At 42.4% G+C, this 24,584-nt stretch overlaps 1 protein-coding gene across 3 annotated transcripts in view; it reads left to right on the forward strand.

Moving 5' to 3' along the window:
* The window catches only part of PDS5A (PDS5 cohesin associated factor A), a 163,412-nt gene extending 158,504 nt beyond the window's left edge, over positions 1-4,908 (forward strand). Inside the window, exons 32-34 of one of the 3 annotated variants that reach the window (XM_045019338.1) lie at positions 1,027-1,382; positions 2,917-3,067; positions 3,667-4,908. In XM_045019338.1, coding sequence (XP_044875273.1) covers positions 1,027-1,382; positions 2,917-3,067; positions 3,667-3,702 — 543 coding nt within the window. In that variant the 3' untranslated portion in view covers positions 3,703-4,908. The remainder of the gene's footprint in view (positions 1-1,026; positions 1,383-2,916; positions 3,068-3,666) is intronic. The other 2 variants (XM_045019339.1, XM_045019340.1) reach the window with 2 other exon arrangements.
* Positions 4,909-24,584: the final 19,676 nt, after the last annotated feature.

Consider the following 24,584-nt stretch of genomic DNA (forward strand, 5'->3'; position numbering starts at 1 on the left):
AGTTTAGACTTGTGTGTTCTATTCATAAGCCATCTGATAAAAATAGCCCCAGCTACAGGGACCATTCAGCTCTACTTGTAATTTTATCCATATGAATAACTACAAGTTTTCAAGGTACAGAGGAAATAATGTAAATAATTTCACTGGGTCTGTTGCCATGGTAGAGCCATGATGTTAACAGTCATAATTTTAGGTATGCTCCTTGAATACCCCTCTCTCCTCCTCCATGTGAGATTTGCTGGAGAAGTGCTGGCAACTGTTCCAGAGGTCACTGATTAGATGGCCACTCACCACCTGTCCCCTTTGCCCATGGATCCACTGCACAGTCCTGCCCTATGTAAGAGAAAAAACACCTCCCATCCCCACATGCACACAGGCATTGCTCTCTGTTCCTAGTGAACTTGGCAAGACATGTGAGGATGGGAGATTCCCCCCATGCCCCAGTTTCCATCTCCCTCACTTCCCCAAAACTTGTTTTTTTTTTGTCATAGCGTGGGTTCTGGAATGGGTTTTATTTATTTTATTTTATTACTACTACTACTATCACAGCTTTACTGGAGGTTGGGCTCAGAAATCCATCTACTAAAGTAAACTCCCTTTTTGCTGCACTAAAGTCTTTCACCAGAGACATTGCTTACTGCCCCTCTAGTAGATCTCCTATTGATGGGCAAAGAGCCTGTGAAGGAGCATGCCTCGTAGGGCCAAGGTGAGAAGTGAGAGTGTTGTAGTCCTACCATGATCTTAGTTACTTTCAAAATACAAAGAAGTTACTCTGAGACTGGAAGAAAGTGCACTGTACCATACATTATAAGTTTCATGTATTAAATTTATTGCAAGCAAACTATGCCAAAAAGTTCCATTTTGGTATGTTTTTTCACTAGAACCAAGCCTACCTATTGGGTGGGTGTTTGTATGATTTGTTGCATATCTGCTTCAGAAATTTATGCTTTTGTCTGAGGTAGATAACAGTTACAGCTTGGCTTTTGGGGATCTTGTTTTTGTTAAATAGGAATTTTTCTTTTCTAGGAGATTCATTCTGATCAGGCTACACAAGGAAACATTAGCACTGAACGTGGAAAAAAAAGAACGGCAGTGGCAGCTGGATCAGAAAACATTCATCAAAAAACAGAAGAAAAAAAAGCAGATGAATCAGGACCACCAGCCCCTCCCAAACCTAGGAGAGGGCGTCCACCAAAGTCTGAATCTCAGGGCACCACAGTAAAAAATGATGAAACAAATAAACCATCTGGCAGGGGAAGGAAAAGGGCAGCAGTCAGTCAAGAGAGTTCAGGGGGTTTAGAGGCAGGTAATGCCAAAGCACCAAAACAGCAAGACATAGCAAAAAAAGCAGCACCAGCACAGAGACAAATTGATCTACAAAGGTAAAAATAGCATCTTTCCTACCTCCAAGATATATCCTGAGCTTTAGTAATGTGTTCAACAAATGGTTAAACACTCTAAGCAAAACATTTACTAATAACCAGCATCATGGCTCAGCACATAGCATTGTGAAGTATACTGCTACCTCGATATAATGCCACACGATATAACACGAATTTGGACATAACGCGGTAAAGCAGTGCTCCGGGGAGGGGGGGGGGTGCGGCGGATCAAAGCAAGTTCAGTATAACACGGTTTCACCTATAACGCGGTAAGATTTTTTGGCTCCCAAGGACAGTGTTATATCGAGGTAGAGGTGTATATTTTTTCCTGGTGTATCTCAAGACTAAACCTATCTGTATGCTATGAGAACAAGGTTCAGATCACTGAATATGGAATATCAGACCAGAAACCATATCCTCTTTTTGTACAATATTATTTCTTGTATGTGGTGCTTCCATTGGCATCAACAGCATCACTATGTCAAAGAGCTAAGAGTGTTGGAGTTGGGATTTTTCACTCCATTTACTAATGCAAATATACATGTCCTCTAAGTCAAGACCCTGCTCTGGTCAGTTGACTAACAAAAGTTAAAAGCACTGTATCTTTGATGAATGAAATATTTTTTTAAAACATTTGGGTTTTGCTGCTTGTTTAATCCATGTCCTTTCTTGAAACAATCACTCGTCTAAAAATATAAAAAACCAAATGGATAACAGAAATTGAAACTGTGCATTCACCAAGCAGCTATTAGACTTTGGCACAGCCGTTTTTCATTCTCTGTACACATGCTTTGATTTATGCATTCACTGAATGGTCTTTACATTTGAAACACAACTTCATACACCAGAACTAAACATTAAAAAAATTTGAAGAATTGGCTTAGCACAACCTTGGATGCCTATCTCCAAACATGTTTTAAATGTGAGAAACTTTAAATTGCAAAAACATGCTAAGTAAGTTAATGTGTTCAAAAAACCCTCAACTTAACCTGAAATAAGTATTTGAGTAGGTCTGTTAGTAATTTACACAAGAAGCTCTTTTAAAGAGCTTGCAGAGATCATAGATTAAAAAATTTAAAAGTGAAAAAAGAGCAAGAAATTAATTTTTAATAAGGAAGAGGCTGCATCTTGAAAGCAGTCAAAATCACATGGCCATGATTGTGATCATTATTGATATGAGATGTCATCAGAATAGAGAAAATCCATGTCTGTGACAGCATCAACCTAGGACGTGAAGGAATTGTCCACCGAGACTGTCGTTTTCTAGTTTTCAACTAAATTCAGTCTATGTGACAGAATGAGATCTTCCCCAGCCTTCCCATCTCACAGCAAGACTGAGACACCTGCTTGAAGTGACAGATAATTGCCCCCAAACCCACAAAGGGTCATATTAGCAGTCAAAAAGAATATGTATTTTACACTTTTCCTTGAAATTCTGTGATATTTAATTTTTTACATACTTAAATAAGCCATGCAGTATGTATAAACTCAATGATTCCTAAAGGAATGTCAAAACAGTGTTAACATTTTTCAGAAGCCAGGTGCTGGGAAGTGATGGAGATTCACTGTTGGAGATAGAATCAAGTCCAGAATATTCATCAAATGATATGGATCATTTTAAAGCCTGTGAGAGCAGCCAGGAAGACAATGAGGATACAGAGCTAGCAGAGGGAGGCTTCCTTAAGGTGCAGCAGGGATTTATACAGGGCTATTTTATATTTTTATTGTAGTTTGTGCAGTAGGGAAGCAAGGAATCCCATTTTCCTGCTATAAAAATCACCTTTGAGTGTGAGACATATTACAAAATTTTAGCTTTTTAGACTATAAGTAATTATTTGTGGATATCAGAAAAAGTATTTGCTGAGTTACTTGCTTTTAGATAAGAGTTCAGTGATAGTCTTTTGTAGGCTTGAATTCTTAAAGCATTTGTTTTAAGTTACTCTCCCCATTCTACTGCATTAATTCAGTCTGATTCAACAAGAGAAAATGCTATTCAGTTATGGAAATGAAAGAATATATCTATCTTCATTCAGGTTTCTGTAGCACAACTTTTGGTTAAAATATGAAAATACCCAGTAGGGAAATGCAGACTTATTGAACTATGCTGAGCTAGTTCAGAAGGAGATACAATATAATGCTGGAAGATTAAAAGCACAAGTGAAGAGTCAAGCATATGGTAGAAACTTAAATGTACGCATTGGTGAGGGCGGCTTTTATGGTTCAGAAGTAATTGAATTTTCTTTACCCAAATATTTAACTCTTCTTTTCTTTTGTCCCATATAAGGTAAAAAGAAAGCTTACTCGAAAAGGGAGGAAATGAAGGCCAAACAAAGGCAAGCTCCAAGCTTCTGCAAAAACTAAGATTCTGAAATTTCCTATACAGCAACTGAAATTACTTCAAAACACACAGCTTTCAGCTCTGAAAACAGAAGGAAAACTATGCTTCCCTTTTACATGAAATTAATCCTTCTCAATGGAAATGTAAAGCAGAAACTCTTGAGAAAGAGGCTAAAAGCATCTTATTTCCCCAGAGACTTTTTTTTATGAAAAGTCAATAATTAAGCAAATTGCTTAACACTTGGTTCCAGTTTCTGCATATCTGGAGTTTAAAAGTGTTTTACTCCATTAATTTTCATGCTGCATTTTTTTTAAATGAAAGTCAAAGGAAGTCCTTTTACTGACATTAAAAATTTGTGATCCTAGAGCCAGGTTATTCCCATGTTTCACAAGAAAGAGTAGAGGAAAATCACAAGAAATACTTCTTTGCTTTACTTTTGGAGACTGTTTTATGTATAATTCTTTCCGCCTGCCTACTTTTCTGCAAAAATAAGATGTACAGATTTCAGTTCCCGGCTATGAAAAGTCATGTGGTGGCAATTTTATAAATGTTGCTTTCTGATTTTTATCAGAGTGGGAAAATAATCACTTAAAATTATTATTGATTTGCAAGTAGACATTTCATTTTTTAATTTTTCCTCCATTTTAGTTTAATATAATTTGCAATAAATGTACATATTGATGTTTGTTTTATAAAAACATATATCACTTTTAAATGTTTTTACTCCAGCAGTTCTGTTGGAATATTCGAAATTTTAAAGGAGTAAAGACAGTCCAGCATTTGATTTTATAATGTTTGTCACCAGATTTTTATTATTGATGTAAAAAAGTCAATTTTTAAAAATAGTTGGACTTCGGCAGCTTTGTAAGGAAAGTTGGAAATGTTTAGGATTGCTCTCAATTTTAAGCATTGTGCTGATTGGAAGTAAGTCTGTTTTGCATTTTGTCTTCCTGCCCAGGCTCATTTTTAATGTTTATTTTAGAAGACTGTTGCATCAATATTATGTTTCCTGGCATCGTTCAGCATAGATACAGTGTACACTTTTATGTACACGTGATCATATTTAAGTTTGTTGCATAAAATAAACGCTTCTAGGTGTCATATGGTGGTCCTTTTTTCATTCCCCCTAAATCTAGTTGTGTATCTGTACACAGTAACATTGCATTTGAGCAAATAGGCTGTGTGCTGGCAAGTAGGTAGTACATTTGCATCTGAAAAGACTGTTTGATCTGTTTTTTTGTAAATTAATTTTTCTTGCCTAGAGGATAAGCACTGGACTGCAACTCAGGAGAACTGGGCTCTATTCCTGGTTCTGCCATTGGCCTGCTGGGTGACCTTGAGGAAGTCGCATCACACCTCTGTGCCTCAGTTTCCTCATTTGTAAAATGAGGATAGTGTTACTTCTTTTGTAAGTGTTCTGAGATTTACTGATGAAAAAACACAGTATAAGAGCTAGGTATACAATATATTATTTGCTATTGATGCACTGGTTGAGGAATGCTTTCTGTCCTAAATTGGTGAAGTGTTGCTGTATGTTGTTAAACTAGTATCTTTTTCTAGTCCCAGAGTGGCAGTGCTTCATTGGTGGATAAAATTTTGTTTGTGTTCACACAGAGCAATAGCTACATCTTAGGGCTTCTAGAGAACCTCCGGCATTAAAGGAGTTTTATAAACATATTATATTAAAGGGACATTGTCAAGTTAGAAGTCATATAACAGTTAAACATTTATTTATCCTGTATCAACAGACTTTAGATGTCTAAAACTGAAAGAATTTTAGAAATCTGTTCTACTCTTCGGCATATATACTGTTTACTTTTGACACGTTAGTCAGTTTTACCCGGGTTCTCATTCTAAAGTTCATATAAACTCTTTAGGGTGACTTTTGTTTACAATTTAAAACATTTCTATAACTAGTAGGTTTTGGACACTTTTTAAAAAAAAATTACAAAACCTATATTTTGGTTATAAATTACAGTCTCTGATAGTGTCCCTTTTACAGTTATTTGGAATCAGAACTTTCTGTACATTTTATAAATGTGTAATTCAAAATGATTAGTCTGAAAAGTTGAGAGATTTTAGAAAATGGATGATTAAACTTCTCTGTTCTTTTTGCTCAGTGTAAATGTATACAGCCACTCGCAAACTCAGTGTGCTGGAATAGTATGTCAAGGGAACATGTTTGTAAATTAACTTTGAGTTTACTGTTGTACACAGTAAGCTGAGTTTACTTGATTGTTGATCAAGCAATTGCAGTTTTGTTCCTGATTTTCTCTAATCTTGAACTTTTGTCAAGTATTTATTGAAGACATCTTAACTGTTATAGCCGAGGATTTATTGAGGGGAGCCTCAGTGTTATGTGTCTTTTTCCTTGAGATACACCAGCAATTTTTTTTTCCTGAAGAGCCTTTAGAAATTTATTTTAAAACATAAAAAATCCCATGTTATTATCTCTGGGACCAAATGTGATGGGACTTGGTTTTCCACTTCTTTGCTGCAGCCAGAAATACTTTCAGAGCAAAATCATTGAAGCTGCAACAGCTTCCTCCTTCAAACCTAGTATTGTGCCCCATGCTGGTGAAGGATGATAGTCTTCTACGCAAAGTGAGCCACAAAAAGAATTAATTTTCTATTTCGGCTCCAACCACTGGCATTCACAGAGACACAGCTAGAAACAGACTGCAGCTCTTTACTTCAGAGTACAACAATGACATAATTGGGGGAGTTTTGACTTACCCCCTTATCTCTAAAGAATAAAAAGCTTACTTTCTCTTGCTTCCGTGTTCAAGTGGTTCGTGACTGCCTTAGAGGAGAAAGCTAGAATCCTGTCTTTTTCTTTCCCGTCTCCCTGGCCAACAGTAGGTCATACCTCAGCTCCACTTCAAGAAGTGCACTTCTCAGCCTCCCTCCCCATTCAGTATGGATGACACCGACAGGAGGCTAATCTTGGAGAATTGGGAGCAGATATCCAAGTCAAAAGCTTCAAAGATGGAGGATGAAGGGACCTCTCTCTCCCACAAAGGGAAATTCAGATATCTTTGTAAAGCTTAAATACAAAAGGAAAACTACTTCTCATTCTTTCTCACACACCTTTTTTAGGAGAGGGGAGTAGTAAGTGGCAGTTTACCAGTGTGTGTGTCACATTTTCTAAGGGGACTGGAAAATTCCTGTGTCTGACTTCCCACCCAGCAGACTCAATGTTTTTTTCCATGAACACATGTAGAATCATAGTTCTTTAGAAATTCCTATGGGAAGTGAAGAGGTCAAACTCTGTAAGTGGTACTTATTGACCACAACTTCCACCAAGGTATTGAAGAGTACACCCTCTTGTGACATTTGTCCTTTTCTTTCATATGGCAACTTGAAAGGCAATATTAAAGGTTGATGTCCACTCTGTGGCTTTCAGTGACATAGAATGAATCAAGGCCGTCCCTCTGGAGAATGATCTTAGAGGGCAGCAGTTCACTAGATGTTCCAGGGTTTGGATATCTTCTCCACATTCGCATATCTGGCTGTCCTTCGCTTTCCTTTTATGTTGTAATTGCAACACCTGTGTGAGGTCCTAATGCAGTTCGTTGTGATCCATATCTTAATGGCATGGTAAATCCAGGTGGTTGGTCTGTAGCATCCGTAATCAGGTCTTGATTCTTGACCCTGTTGTTTTCCTCTGCCATATGTCTTTGGGTGACAGTCCTGAGGTTTTAAGTGCTTTGTAAAGCAGTCACCTCAATAGGCAATATGTTAAGTTTTATACCTTTCAAAGGAACAAAGCTGTCTGTCTGGTTGTTGAAGGAAGATGCTACCACAGCAACCTGTATTAAAGACACTTTCATAGCTGAGGAGAGGAAATTTTCTCCCAAAGATATGACCAATAAAGGTCCAGAGCATTTTTATGGCAGAAGTGAGCGGTATTCCTCCTGGTCTCACCTGCTTCTCAAGCACAACCATCACAAGAATCCACCCAAGATACTCATGGCACGCCACAAGACAAGGGAGACTTGGCTGTTTCTAATACCTAATGACATCCTGAGAAGGCAAGTTCAATGAGGAACTAGTCTGCGCACTATCAAATCACAGCTTCATAGTAAGTCACAAAATAAGCAGCTTCATACCTGTTTAGTCCCCATAACACCTGGGAGCAGTAAAAATAATTTACAAAGGCAGGCTTCCTCTCCTGAGAGAGATCACCAGAGTCAGGACTTGATGGGTTATTCATTCATTATATGGGTACCCCACAGGGTGTGATTGCTGTGCAAATACCCCCTGCAAGCCTATACAAAAATTCCTGATCTCTTAATAGGAACTGCTGCAGAGAAATCTAGAGACATTAGACAGGCTCTCTAACAAGAAAAGTTGGAAAAAATCTGCCATGGTGGAACTGGGAGTCCTGGGTGGACCTGATAAGCACCATTTTTTAACATCATCAAGAGATTTTAGAACATCTTTACAGGGCCCATGGTCATCACAAAAATCCCCCTACAGCAGCAACAGATTGGAGCTCAGGGCAATTGTTCTAGCAATGCTACAGTTAATCCACTGTTCAGACATAAAATCTGTTAATGTTGAACTTTCACATCAGAATTATATGTGAACAAGCCAAGAGAATCTAGGAGCAAATACCTCCTGAATGAGAGTGCAAGGAGAAGATCACAATGTAACATGTTCCCTATACCATGTATCAATGAAGACTGCCTTTGTAGTAATTGTTAACATCAGCTCAAAGGGTAGGGGAGATTCAGTCCCTCATGGCAGGTTCGCCTTAAACAGTGTTTCATTAGGACACTTATGGACAAGCCTTATCCCAGGTTACTTCCCAGAATTGTTTGAGTTCCATATGAACCAATTCATTCAACTACCATTTTTGCCTCAAGCTCCACTCACCCCCAGAGGGAAGCTAAATTTTAAACTCACTCAATGCAAGTCAGAGCATTATTAAATTACCTTAATGGTACAAAAATGGAGGAACACACCTATACTGTTTGTGGCCTTTGCTGAAAGGGTTAAAGGTCAGGCAATGTCCTCACAGCGATGGACAGCTGTGTAAGGAGGAGTTTGCCCGGTTAGTTCCACGTAGTCACATTAAAGTTCATTCCACTAGAGCTCAAGCAGCCTCCGCTGCCTGTTTGAAGAATGTCTCTATTCCTGAAATAAGGCTGTCCTGCAATCATTGTTTAAGTAGGACTCCTAGTACCCACCTCCACGCAGACAGACAATGCTTGTTAGTCCTGAAGAGCAGAATCCATGTGGACAATCACTCACAGAAGAAAGAATGGTTACCTAATAATAACTGGTTCTTCAAGATGTATTGTCCACATGGGTTCCACAACCTGACCTTCTTCCCGCTACAAGTCCTACTCCAATGGGATTCTGTATTGCGAAGGAACTGAGGGACAGTTAGGCCGATACCACCTTTATGACCTCAGATGAAGATTTGTGAAGACATCTAGGATGCAGGTATTGCCCCAGCAGACATTGCTGGCCATGCACACCTGGATTGGAATTCATGTAGACAACAAATATTTAAGAACCACAGTTACTCTTGGGTAAGTAATCATTCTTTACCCTGCTGCTGTCCTGTGGATAAACAGAGGGCTTCATTCATTGCAGCTCTCATGCCAACACCTTTCAACAGCATTAATCCACACAATTTTAAAAAAGATAGTTTATTGGTATATGGCAATATGGAAAATATGCAAAGTAGGTCATTTAAATAACTTGCATAAAGTGTCACATGGAGCTTCATGAAACTTGTAGCTATGCAAAACCTTCACTCCTTTCCAAGTTGTACTCTTTCCTCTGCCAACTGTCCAGATAGAAGAACAAGTTCACTCACATTCTCTGTTGATATCACAAACCATTTTTTAAACTACAGATGACAGACAAAAAGGGACACAGCAAAAAATAATGCTGTTACCCAATCAGGAACCTAGACCTTAAAGAATGCAGAAGAAAAAATGGCCAGTCACCTCCCTTCCAAAGAAGCAGAATTGCTCCCACTTTGACCTTTTTGTTGGCTAAGTACTGAATGAAATCTCTGAAACCCAGACAGGGTCTTAAATCTCCTTTCTTTGGTGTCAGAAATACATGGAATAAAATCCTTTCCTACTCTTTCGCTGGTGGAATGGACTCAGTGTTTGTTGTTTTTTTCAAGTGTGGAATGGATATTCAGCACAAGTTCCTCCTGGTACTACTGAACATGTCTGTGCTTTAGAAGGGGCAATATGATAGGCATATCTGATAATAGATTTTGTAACTTTTGTACAAAGCTATAGCTCCTTATATCTGAGGGGACATTTGAGACCATGGGATACAGAAGCCTTTTTAATGTCATTCCACTGCTTCCCTCAAGATCTTCTGCAATGAAAACTGACCTTTCAAAAGCCTTGCGGATGGGGGTTGGTGGGAATTTAGGGCTCTCATTCTGTGGGGATTCAGAGGCCTTAGTCTGTATATAGGTGTAGATTTGACTCTTGCCTGTGAAAGATCTATTTGATTATCTTATTCTTAGGCCTGGTCCACACTAGGACTTTAATTCGAATTTAGCAGCGTTAATTCAAATTAACCGTGCATGCATCCATCCACACCAGGAAGCCATTTAATTCGACCTAGAGGGCTCTTTAGTTCGAATTCGGTACTCCACCCCGACGAGGGGAGTAGCGCTAAATTCGACATGGCTATGTCGAATTAGGCTAGGTGTGGATGCAAATCGAACTTACTAGCTCCAGGAACTATCCCACACTGCACCACTCTGTTGACGCTCTGGACAGCAGTCCGAGCTTGGATGCTCTGACCAGCCACACAGGAAAAGTCCCGGGAAAATTTGAATTCCTTTTCCTGTCTGGACAGTTAGAATCTCATTTCGTGGTTGGACATCGGGGCGAGCTCAGCAGCACCGGCAGCGATGCAGAGCTCTCCAGCAGAGGAGTTCATGTAATCTCTGAATAGAAAGAGGGACCCAGCATAGACTGACCGGGAACTCTTGGATCTGATCGGTGTGTGGGGCGAGGAGTCTGTGCTTTTGGAGCTGCGCTCCAAAAAACGGAATGCAAAGACCTACGAGAAGGTCTCCAAAGCCATGAGAGACAGAGGATACAGCCGGGATGCAACGCAGGGCCGCGTGAAAATCAAGGACCCCAGACAAGGCAACAAAAAAATCAAAGCGGCAAACGGACGCTACGGAGCCTGCCACCACTGCCCCACCAGCGACCATGGACTCTGACGATGGGACAGTGTCGACGGCCAGTTCCTCGGTGATGTTCGCGGACGGGGAAGATGAGGAAGGGTTTGTGGAGGACGAGGCAGGCGACAGCGCTTACAACGCTGGTTTCCCCTACAGCCAGGATCTCTTCATCACCGTCACGGAGATCCCCTACCAACCGTCCCCGGCCATTAACCCGGATCCTGAATCAAGGGAAGGAACAGTCGGTAAGTGCTTTAACCATGTAAACTTTTATTCTTAATATAACAGGAATCTGAAGTATGTGAAAAGGAGGTCTCTCTATATATGGGGATAGAACAGAACTCCTCCTGGGAGATCTCCACGAAGCTCTCCTGGAGGTAATCTAAAAGCCTCCGCAGGAGGCTCCTGGGGAGAGCTGCCTTATTGGGTGCTCCGTGGTAGCACACTTTTCCGCGCCAGGCTTTCATGAGGTACTCAGGGAGCATTGCCTCCCCGAGCACGGCTGCATAGGGCCCTGGTTTGTGCTGGCTTTCACGCAGCATGCGCTCTCTATCTCCTTCAGTGACCGTCCTCAGGGTGATCTCGCTCGGAGACTCCTGCATCTAATTAGGGGAATTACTGTAATGTTACGCCTGGTCCAAAGTATTTTTAAAAAATCTCCGGACAGACGGCATAGTAGAGACTCAGCACACTGCTGCATGACGAGCGTAACGGAAAGCCAAAGAATCAAATGGACGCTCATGGAGGGAGGGGGGACTGAGGACGCAAGGTATCCCACAATTCCTGCTGTCTCCGAAAAGCATTTGCATTCTTGGCTGAGCTCCAAATGCTTCTAGGGTCAAAAACAGTGTCCGCGGTGGGTCAGGGCATAGCTAGGCAATTTACACAGCCCCCCACCCACCCCCAGAAGTGAAAGGGAAAACAATCCTCTCTTGACTCTTTTACATGTCACCCTATCTTTACTGAATGCTGCAGATAGACGCGATGGTGCAGCACTCAACACCAACATCCTTGCTCCCCCCTGCCATGGGTGGCTGATGGTACAAAATGACTGGTACCCGTCCTCATCATCAGGCTATTGGCACATGGGGCAGTGCAAAAGGACTGGTAACCATGCTGACTAGCATCGGTAAGGTCAATCAAGGGCGCCTGGCCCTAATTTTTCCTGGTAGATGGTACAATATGGCTGATAACCATCGTCATCATAGCAACAGGGGGCTGAGCTTCATGTGTAAAGAAAAGATTCAATTGCCCCTGGACTAGCAGCAGGATGCTGGGCTCCTCTCCTCCACACTCCTTAATGTCCTATCTGGACTATCATAGCAACTGGAGGCTGCCTTCCACTCATTTCTCACTAACAAGTCACTGTGTCTTATTCCTGCATTCTTTATTACTTCATCACACAAGTTGGGGGACAATGCTATGGTAGCCCAGGAAGGCTGGGGAAGAATGGAATGAACAGGTGGGTTTGTTGCAGGAGCACCCCCTGTGAATAGCATACAGCTCATAATCTATGCAGGATCTGACACAGAGCAGCTGTGCTCTCTGATACAGTGGTTCTCTAGTACACTTGCCCATATTCTAGGCAGGACTGATTCTATTTTTAGATACCAAAAAGGAGGGATTGACTCAGGGAGTCATTCCCAATTTTGGCTTTTGCGCCCCTGGCTAAGAGCAGCCAGGGGTACTTATGACAGCAGCAAATGGTGCAGTGCAAAAGGACTGGTAACCATGCCCATCTTATTACCAATTTATGGTGTGGTAGATGGTACAATATGGCTGGTAACCATCTCTGCTGTCATGCAAAAGCAAAAGCATGCTGCTGTGTAGCGCTGCTGGACCGCCTCTGTCAGCGGCATCTAGTACACATACGGTGACAGGCACAAAAGGCAAAACAGGCTCCATGGTTTCCACGCTGTGGCATCTGCCAGGGCAATCCAGGGAAAACGGGCTTGAAATGATTGTCTGCTGTAGCTTTCCCGGAGGAAGGGATGACTGACGACATTTACCCAGAACCACCCACGAAAATGGTTTTTGCCCCATCAGGCACTGGGATCTCAACCCAGAATTCACAGAGACAGGCTAGACTGTGTTCATTGTTCGCAAAAATTTATCTTTGCAAGGAATTCACTCCCTTTTTCCCATCACACAGCTTGGACTGTCTCCAGAGCCGCCACAGCAACCCCCTCACAGAGGCTGGCAAAGATTAGGCGGCGAAATAAAAAGACACGGGACGAGATGTTCGCTGAACTTATGGGGTGCTCCCGAGACGACGCGGACCAGCAGAGCCAGTGGAGGGAGACCCTCTCTCTGTACCAGCGCTCACACAGCGAACGGGAGGAGAGGTGGCGTGAGGAAGACAAGCAGGCGACTCAAACGCTGCTTGGACTAATGAGAGAGCAAACGGACATGCTCCTGCGCCTTGTGCATGTTCTGCAGGACCTCCGGCAGGAGGACAGAGCCCCCCTGCAGTGTATCTGCAACCGCCCTCCCCCGCCAGAAAGTCCCATACCCCCCTCACCCAAAATAACCAGAAGGAGGGGCGCCAGAGGCCGTGTAAACTGTCACTGCACCCCAGCAGAGTGCTCAAGTACCCAAAAGCTCTCATAGCCTAATTTTTGAGAAGTCCTTTCCTTCCCGCCTCACCCAAGCCCCCATCCCAGTTTCATCCCCTAACTGTCTAGTTGATAATAAAAAATACTTTTCTGTTAATTACTGTTTCCGTCATGTTATTTTAGAGGAGACTGTGTTTGAAGGGGGGGAAGGGGGTTGGTAATTTGACAGGACAATCACCTTTACCAGGGTACAGACATGGGGGCAGGATCAGCAGCAGGTCACACACACACTGCAGTCAGTACGCACCGTGGTCGGTATGGGAGGTGGTTTGCAGGTTCTGTGTGGGTGGGGGGGGTACGTGACTTTGTAGCGGGGGAGGGGGGTTACAGATCTCATGCAACGGTCCCTGTCCTGGACCACAGAGCCACGCAGCAGAGGAATCTGTATCCGTCCTCCCCCGCCAAAAGGCCACATAGCCCCCACACACAGAGTCCCAAAAAGGAGGGATGGCAGGCTCCGTTGAAACATCCAGTCCGGCACTGCAGACTGCTCTGGGAGCAGGAGCCTGTCATTCCTCGAGTTTACAGGCGGTCTTTACATCACTGCACACCCTACCCAGCACAGTCCGTGTCTCAGTTTCAACCCTGTAACGCAAAGTCATCAATAAAGAAACCTTTGTAAAGTTACAGTGGAACATGTATTTTATTTTTAAACGTGTGTTGGAAGTTGGGGAAGCGGGGTGGGCGGGGTATGTAACTGCAGATGCTAGTCAACAGTCACTTGGTAAAAAACGGGCAGCTTCAGCTTCTCTGTAAAGAAACTGCACAGTCACAGGTCACGCTGCTCACTGCTCGCTGGTACTTGAAGAGTTCCTTGTCGCTGTGCAAGGCGCCTGCATAGGGCGTCACGAGCCAGGGCATTAGCGGGTAGGCTGGGTCCCCGACGATCACTATAGGCATCTGCACATCCCCAAGACTTATTTTGTGGTCCGGGAAGAAACTACCTTCCTGCAGGCGTCTAAACAGACCAGAGTTCCTGAAAACACGCACGTCATGAACTTTGCCTGGCCACCCGACGTTGATGTTGGTAAAACGTCCCCCATGGTCCACCAGTGCTCGCAGCACCATTGAAAAGTAGCCCTATTTCTCAGCAGCTGACTGTGGAAGAGGTGGACGATAAGGTGCGAGGAGTTGACAACGGCCATAACTGCAGCGGGATCCGTGCTCAAAGTGCTGTGGCGCCCGCGCTGTCACTGAGCAGAAAAGTGCACGAACAGATTGCCCGCAGGCGCTTTCAGGGAGGGAGGGAGGGCATGATTGACGGTTCAATGATGACAGTTACCCAAAACCACCCTCGACACATTTTTCCCCCCAGCATGCATTGGGGGGAAATCCCAGGATTCCAATGGGCAGCGGGGAGTGCGGGAACTGTGGGATAGCTTCCCACAGTGCACCGCTTCCAAAGTCGACACTGGCCCCGTTACTGTGGACTCTCACAGTCGAACTAGTGTATTTAGTGCGGATACATAACTTCGACTTCATAAGGTCAATTCCACAAATTCGAATTAAGTTGATTCGAAATAGTCTTGTAGTGTAGACATACCCTTAGTAAAACCTCTAATATTTCCCCGATTAGATTCCCAAATGTATGCTGCATCTTCTAAAGAAGTGATGCTCAGATTGAGGCTTGAGAACCACAGGTTGCTCTGTAATGTGTCTCCTCTGGCTCTTTGCAGCACATATTAAAATACAGTGATTTAAATAACTAGTCTAAATTATTAACCAATAAGATGCTTTTACTATATTTGGATGCACTAAACTATCTAAACTACTACATGCCACAAGGGGCCAGAGCAGTGGTTCCTTTAACCCACCCAGCAATATTGTTAATCTATCCAGCTATACCCTTAGCCCAGCAGAAGAATCTGTCCTATCTCAGGGCCTCTCCTTCTGCCCCTCCACCCCCACGAACAGAATACAATTCTGTGGTGACCTAGAATCCTATTTTTGACGTCTCCGACTCAAGGAATATTTCCAAAACACCTCTGAACAATGTACTAACCCACAGAAACCCTCCTACCAACATTACAAAAAGAAGGATTCTGGGTGGACTCCTCTTGAAGGTCGAAACAACAGACTGGACTTCTACATATAGAGTGCTTCCGCCGATGTGCACAGGCTGAAATTGTGGAAAAACAGCATCACCTGCCCCATAACCTCTGCCATGCAGAACACAGTGCCATCCAGAGCCTCAGAAACAACTCTGACATCATAATCAAAAAGGCTGACAAAGGAGGTGCTGTTGTCGTCATGAATAGGTCAGAATATGAACAAGAGGCTGCTAAGCAGCTCTCCAACACCACATTCTACAAGCCATTACCCTCTGATCCCACTGAGGGTTACCAAAAGAAACTACACCATCTACTCAAAAAACTCCCTGAAAAAGCACAAGAGCAAATCCGAACAGACACACCCCTAGAACTCCGAGCAGGGGTGTTCTCTCTGCTACCCAAGATCCATAAACCTGGAAATCCTGGATGCCCCATCATCTCAAGCATTGGCACCCTAACAGCAGGATTGTCTGGCTATGTAGACTCCATCCTCAGGCCCTATGCTACCAGCACTCCCAGCTATCTTCGAGACACCACTGATTTCCTGAGGAAACTACAATCCATTAGTTATCTTCCTGAAAACACCATCCTAGCCACTACGGATGTGGAAGCCCTCTACACCAACATTCCACACAAAGATGGATTACAAGCCATCAGGAACAGTATCCCTGATAATGTCACGGCAAACCTGGTGGCTGAACTTTGTAACTTTGTCCTCACCCATAACTATTTCACATTTGGGGACAATGTATACCTTCAAATCAGCAGCACTGCTATGGGTACCAACATTTACTTTGCCAACATTTACAGTATGCCAACATTTTTATGGCTGACTTAGAACAATGCTTCCTCAGCTCTCGTCCCCTAACGCCCCTACTCTACTTGTGCTACATTGATGACATGATCATCTGGACCCATGGAAAAGAAGCCTATGAGGAATTCCATCATGATTTCAACAATTTCCACCCCACCATCAACCTCAGCCTGGACCAGTCCACACAAGAGATCCGCTTCCTGAACACTACAGTACTAATACACCACTCTATACCGGAAACCTACTGACCGCTATACTTACCTACATGCCTCCAGATTTCATCCAGACCACACTACTCGATCCATTGTCTACAGCCAAGCTCTATGATACAATTGCATTTGCTCCAAGCCCTCAGACAGAGACAAACACCTACAAGATCTCTATCAAGCATTCTTACAACTACAACATCCACCTGCTGAAGTGAAGAAACAGATTGACAGAGCCAGAAGAGTATCCAGAAGTCACCTACTACAGGACAGACCCAACAAAAAAAAGTAACAGAACGCCACTAGCTGTCACCTACAGCCCCCAACTAAAACCTCTGCAGCGCATCAAGGATCTACAACCTATCCTGAAGGACGATCCATCACTCTCACAGATCATGGGAGACAGGCCAGTCCTTGCTTACAGACGGCCCCCCAACCTGAAGCAAATACTCACCAGCAACCACACACCACACAACAAAAACACTAACCCAGGAACCTATCCTTGCAACAACGCCCGTTGCCAACTCTGTCCACATCTATTCAGGGGATACCTAATCACATCAGCCACACTATCAGAGGCTCGTTCATCTGCACATCTACCAATGTGATATGTCATCATGTGCCAGCAATGCCCCTCTGCCATGTACATTGACCAAACCGGACAGTCTCTACGTAAAAGAATAAATGGACACTAATCAGATGTCAAGAATTATAACATTCAAAAACCAGTTGGAGAACACTTCAACCTCCCTGGCCACTCGATTACAGACCTAACAGTCGCAATATTACAACAAAAAAACTTAAAAACAGATTCCAACAAGAGACTGCTGAATTGGAATTAATTTGCAAATTGGACACCATTAAATTAGGTTTGAATAAAGACTGGGAGTGGATGGGCCATTACACAAAGTAAAATGATTTCCCTATGCTTATTTTTCCCACCCTACAGTTCCTTATATCTCCTCGTCAAGTGCTGGAAATGGGCCATTTTTATTACCACTACAAACAATTATTTTTCTCTCCTGCTGATAACAGCTCACTTTAACTAATCACTCTCCTTATAACGTCTATGATAACACCCATTGTTTCATGTTCCCTGTGTGTATATATATATCTTCCTTCTGTATTTTCCACTACATGCATCCGATGAAGTGAGCTGTAGCCCACAAAAGCTTATGCTACAATAAATTTGTTAGTCTCTAGGGTGCCACAAGTACTCCTGTTCTTTTTGCGGATACAGACTAACACGGCTACTACTCTGAAACCTTTAAATAAATAAAAAATTATTTTATCATTTCTGTGAATTACCTTTGCAGCTTTGCCTTAAGATGAAGACGACATAGCCTGCTGTATCCCCAGGAGGGCCAAAATCTGCAATAATTTCTGTCAGCCTCTCAGAGGAACCTGAACACTGCAAGGACATAACCAAAGCTTTCTCCAAGATGATTGCTGACTGTCACAGCAGGATGCAGCCAATTTCTTTTGCTATTCCCATACTTGAGATACTTTTTTCCATTGCCATTCCAAAGAGGCCCCATGTGCATTCTTGCTTCTTGAGGCTTCTTCTTATTTTTCTTCTTGTCTGATTCAAGAAAGGTGTCTCAGTCAATTTTCTCCAGGTCTGTGCTTCAGCTCTGCCATTTCTCAAGGAGACAAAGGCACAACTGAAAACAAGCCCAGTGAAAAGGAAATCCAGGAAGAAAAGTAAGAAGCCAGTATGTCTCCATCAGGAGCTCTTTAATACCCTGAAAATGAAAAAGGAAACCTACAAAAAGTGGAAGCTTGGATGCATTGCTAAAGAGGAGTACAAAAGAATAACCAAAGTATATACAGACAAAGTCAGAAAGGCTAAGGCACAAAATGAGTTACAGCTATCAAGGGCCATAATAGGCAATAACAAGAGGTCCTTTAAATACATTAGGAGCAAGAGAAAGCTAAAGGAAAGGACTGCTACTTAAAGGGGAAGGAGAGCTAATAAATGGATATCATCAAGCAGGCTGAGGTATTCAATGCTTGATTTGCTTCAGCCATCACTAAAAAGGTTAATCGTGACCAGAGAATCAACACAATTAATGGTAACTAGGGCTGTCAAAAATGAATCGTGATTAATCACGCTGTTAAATAATAATAGAATACCATTTATTTACATTTTAGATGGTTTCTACATTTTCAAATATATTGATTTCAATTACAACACAGAATATGAATATTTACATGCCAGATGCGCTAAAGATTCATATGTCTCTTCATGTTTCCGTGCGGATGATGCTCGTTTAAAAAAAATGCATTAATTAAATTTGTGACTGAATTCCTTGGGGGAGAATTGTATGTCTCCTGCTTAGTTTTACCCGCATTCTGCTATATATTTCATGTTATAGCAGTCTCACGTGTTGTTCATTTTAAGAACACTTTCACTGCAAATTTGACAAAATACAAAGAAGATACCAATGTGAAATTTCTAAAGATAGTTACAGCACTCGACCCAAGATTAAAGAATCTGACATGCCTTCCAAAATCTGAGAGGGATGAGGTGTGGAGCATGCTTTCAGAAGTTTTAAAAGAGCAACACTCTGATGCAGAAACTATAGAATCCAAACCACCAAAAAAAGAAAATCAACCTTCTGCTGGTGGCATCTGACTCATGATGATAAAAATGAACATGTGTCGGTCTGCACTGCTTTGGATTGTTATCGAGCAGAACCCGTCATCAGCATGAACGCATGTCCTCTGGAATGGTGGTTGAAGCATCAAGGGACATCTGAATCTTTAGCACATCTGGCACATAAATATCTTGGCAACACTGACTACAACAGTGCCATGCGAACGCCTGTTCTCACTTTCAGGTAATATTGTAAACAAGAAGCAGGCAGCAATTATGTTCTGCAAATGTAAACAAACTTGTTTGTCTGAGCGATTGGCTAAACAGGAAGTAGACTGATTGGGCTTGTAGGCGCTAAAAATTTTACATTGTTTTATTTTTGAATGCAGGGTTTTTTTGTACATAATTCTACATTTGTAAGTTGCACTTTCATGATAAAGAGATTGCACTACAGTGCTTGTATGAGGGGAATTGAAAAATGCTATTTCTTTTGTTTATCGTTTTTACAGTGCAAATATTTGCAATAAAAATATAAAATGAGCATTGTACACTTTGTATTCTGTGTTGTAATTGAAATCAATATATTTGAAAATGTAGATCATCATCCAAAAATATTTCATAAACAATAGAATACCAATTGAAATTTAACAGTGCAATTAATCACGATTAATTTTTTTAGTTAATTGCATGAGTTAACTGCGATTAATTGACAGCCCTAATGGTAACAACAAGCGGGAAGGAATGCAAGCCAAAATAGGGAAAGAAGAGGTTAAAAGTATTCAGATAAAACCAGTTTATCAAGTTGATAGGGTCTGATGAAATTTATCTTAGAATACTTATGGGACTAGCTGAAGCCGTCTTGGAACTGATAGCAGTTATCTTCAGGAACTCATGGAGGACTGGAGATGGGCAAACATAGTATCTATCTTTAAAAGTTGTTGGGGGAGAGGACTGAGGAATTATAGACCAGTCAGCCTACTTTCAACACCTGGAAAGATACTGGAATAAATTATTAAACAATCTATTTGTGAGAATCTACAGGGTAACGAGGTAATAAGTAATACCCAGCATGGACTTGTCAAGAACAAATCATGCCAAACCAACCTAATTTACTTCTTTGACAGGATTACTGGCCAAGTGGATCGGAGGAAGCAGAAACCATAATACATCTTGATTTTTAGTAAGGCTTTTGACACAGTCCGGAAAATGCAGTCTAGATTAAATTACTATAAAATGGGTGCAAACTGGTTGAAAGACTGTACTCAAAGAGTAATCAATGGTTTGCTGTCAAACTGGTGTGGATGCATGTAGTGGGCCCGGGTCCAGTATTATTCAATATTTTCATTAATGTCTTGGATAATGGAGTCGAAAGGTTGCAACCACTTAGGAGGAGACAGGTTTAGAATTCAAAATGACCTTGACAAATTAGAGAATTGGTCTGAAAGGGACGAGATGGTACTCAATAAACATAAGTGTAGTACTTTGCATGGAGGAAGGAAAAATCTGCACAACAACAAAATGAGGAATAACTGGCTAGCTGGTAGTACTGCTAAAAGGATATGGGAGTTATAACAGATCACAAATTGAACGTGAATCAGAGTGATGCCATTGCAAAAAAAGGCTAGTAGAATTCTGGGGTGTTTTAGCAGGAGTGTCACATGTAAGATATGGGAGGTAATTGTCCTGCTTTATTGGGCTCTGACAATACTGGAATATTGTCTAATTTTGTGCACCAGACATGAAGAAAGATGTGAATAAATGGGAGAGTCCAGAGGAAAGCAATAAAATGATAAAAGGTTTAGAAAATCTGACCTATGAGGAAAAGTTTTTTTTAAAAAAGGGCATGTTTAGTGTTGAGAAAATAAGACTTAGGGAGGACCTGATAGGTCTTCAAATATATTAAGGGTGGTTATAAAGAGGATTGTGATCAATTGTTCATGTCCACTAAAGGTCTGACAAGAAGTAATGGGCTTAATCTGCAGCAAGGGAGATTTAGGTCAGATGCTAGAAAAACTTTCTAACTATAATGGTAGTTAACTTCTAGAATAGGCTTCCAAGGGAGGTTGTAGCATTCCTGTCACTGGAGGTTTTTAAGAATAGATTAGACAAACACCTGTCTGGGATGGTCTAGGTTTACTTTGTCCTGCCTCCATGCAGTGGTCGAGGTCCCTTCCAGCCCTACATTGTTAAGAGTCAAAAGTAGAGAAAGAGGACTGGAAACCAATGTCCAAGTAATTCTTTGTTCCCTTCTTTTGCAGAGACCAGAACACAAAGCAACGATGTGTCAAGTTGGAGCTATCCTTGGTTTCCAAGGGCAAGTAGAACCTCCTGAAACTACAAACTACCTTAGATAGGATCTGTGAAGAGCCTCCTGAAAAGCCCTGATTGTCTAGAGGTGGGGAGGGCGTGTTCCCCCTAGGTTCCTAGCACCAGCCCACCTCCCACTGTTATTGGGTCCAGTATTGACTGCATGTTCTGCAGTGGAGAGGAGGACTGTCACTCCAGAACAAAGACAAGCAACTCATGGTAGGCTGACTCCCACTGGAAGGGAGGAATGTCACTCCAAAACAAAGACTTGGATCGTGACCACTTGCTTGGCTTTTGGCCAGTCAGTTGGCAGAGGGATGATGGCTGGAAAAAGCTATTGGGGCTGTGTGGAGTTTCACTTTGTGCTACAAGAGAAAAAGTAACAGGCAGAGAACAGTATGGATGGGAGCCACAGCACACAACTGGGAAGCTGAGACAAACCCAGCAACAAGAACTCATCACTCTGAGCTCACAGCGGAGACTATGGTGGAGATGGAAAGTACCTTTGTCCAGGACCGAGACACTGGAGGTTGGATTCCCAGGTCATGGAGCATTCATCTGTATATTTAGAAGTTGAACACTAGGTACACTGTACTATGGTATGTATAACTGCCATTAGGGCTCTCCTGGAATCAGCCCTCTTCTTGCCCCTGCTCTGATAAAGGTGTTGCTTTGTTGTTGATGGCAGTATCCATTCCAGGGGTTAACTCCTGCCTCTCCACTAGGCAGGGGGAGGGGGTTGGGTTTAGTCAGGGGCAAAGGCGTTGTCCCAGGGATGTAGTCTAGAATCTGGGAACCACCCTACCCACCTCTAGGTACCCTCACTTGGCAAGAGACAGTAAGTTATCTTAACATAGATTTTTTCCAAGAGCAGGTACAAGAGCTTGTAGAGTGCAGGAACTGCTAATGCCCCTTACCTCTGGGAGTTTTGGTTTTGTCATTTGTTTTGGTTTTTTTTCAAGACAAAGTTGGTTAGTTGATGCCTCCTTGAATTTTATTCCAGCGATGCAATTGGAGTTTCATATTATTTAACCTGTTGTTTCTTTCACTCTTTGTTCCAGTCTCTATTACAGCACAGGAACTGTGTCTGCCTGGATTCAGTTATGAAATTTTCTCTCTTGCACTTGGAGTTTTAAAAAAGTTATGTTTGTTTGCTTCAGAGTGTGTAACAAAGACCACCATGACCACAGAAGTTTAGATTAGTGCCCCATTAGTCTATGACCAGGCCCAAAAAATACCTCCAAAATTGCTAGATGTCATTTCCTGAGGCAGGCCAACTTTGGGGCACAGAACTCAAACTTAATTTGATAGCCCCATTATCTTTTCACACTTTCAATATGGCATTACCAGTTGGATCCATCCTGATTTGTTGACATTGTTTGACAGGGAAGTGATCCCAGTGCAAAGGTAAGGTAAGCCCATCTTGTCTGGCTCATGCCCCATTCACTACCTGTAATTACTGCTAATGGGGAGGATGTATGAAGAGCGATGTATCACACTAGACGATTACTCACTGGTAATGATTCTCTCATAGTCCTCATCCATCCTCCACGTCAGACTTTTGGCTTGACATTTGTTCTCTTATCTATTATTCTTGTGACAAAGTTCCTCCTCTACCTTGGTGGGTCCTGCGCTTATTGGCAGATTTGCACACCTCAGTGATCTTCCCCTCTGCTGGAACCCCCAGTCTGGGTCAACTCCTGTGTCTGATCAGGAGTTGGGAGGCTTGGGGGGAACCCGGACCCGCCCTCTACTCCGGGTTCCAGCCCAGGGCCCTGTGGATTGCAGCTGTCTATAGTGCCTCCCGTAACAGCTGCATGACAACTCCCTGGGCTACTTCCCCATGACCTCCTCCAAACACCTTCTTTATCCTCACCATAGGACCTTCCTCCTGGTGTCTGATAATGCTTGTACTCCTCAGTCCTCCAGCAGCACACCCTCTCAGCTCCTTGCACCTCTTGCTCCCAGCTCCTCTCACACACACCACAAACTGAAGTGAGCTCCTTTTTAAACCCAGGTGCCTTGATTGGCTGCAGGTGTTCTAATCAGCCTGTCTACCTTAACTGGTTCTAGCAGGTTCCTGATTACTCTAGTGCAGCCCCTGCTCTGGTCACTCAGGGAACAGAAAACTACTCATCCAGTGACCAGTATATTTGCCCTCTACCAGACTCCTGAACCCCACTGGTCTGGGTCTGTCACATTCTGTATTAGAATGGGAGAATCAGTGTTTATAGATTAGCCTTGGTAAATGGTTTTTTTGCTGCTTTGCTTCTGGTCGGTGAAGCCATACTGCTGGGAGAAGAGAGGACTCTGGCAAACAAAATTACTTGTGAGTAACTTTCCTTTAGTAACCTTTGGGTATATTTGAAGTACTTTGATAGAGTAGACGCATTGAATTTTATAATAGGATGTGGTCCTTTTCAAAAATTGACATTTGTTTCCATATGATATTTGGTGTTATCCTTTCTATTGTTAGCTATATTCATCAACAGCTTAACCTCCAGTAGGTGTTTGATATTTTTTCTGCATTTCTACTTTATAATAAGCCATCATTTTGCCATGACTATTGTATAGGTGCAAAGTTCAACATTTCTACGTTTTCCAGTTTACATTCAAAAGCAGTAAGTATAGTTTATGATCTTATATATAAACCTCGATACACAGTTTTTGAACATACTGATGATCACACAAAGTAGAGACTTTGTAGCTAGGACAATGAGGGTGTAGCTGTGGCCTACTTCAGTAAATTAAATACACTTTTGTTCTTGTAATTCTCATTGAGGATGGGCATAACCTTCTGAGAACCAAAGAGCAGCCAAGGTGGAGCAGATCAGCAGCAAATGACAATAGCAGGTTGTTGACTAAGTTTGCTGTGGATCTGTGAGGAACAACCAGTATATGTATATGGACAGGGATGGTGGCCCAAGCCTGTGTTGCCAGAAGCGAGGGATAGGGGATGGATCACTTGATGATTACATGTTCATTCCCTCTGGGACATCTGACATTGGCCACTGTTGGAAGACAGGATACTGGGCTAGATGGACCTTTGGCCTGACTCAGTATGGCCATTCTTTTGTTCTATGGCATCCGTG

Source organism: Mauremys mutica, chromosome 5 (genome assembly GCF_020497125.1).
Source record: "Mauremys mutica isolate MM-2020 ecotype Southern chromosome 5, ASM2049712v1, whole genome shotgun sequence".
NCBI lineage: Eukaryota > Metazoa > Chordata > Testudines > Geoemydidae > Mauremys > Mauremys mutica.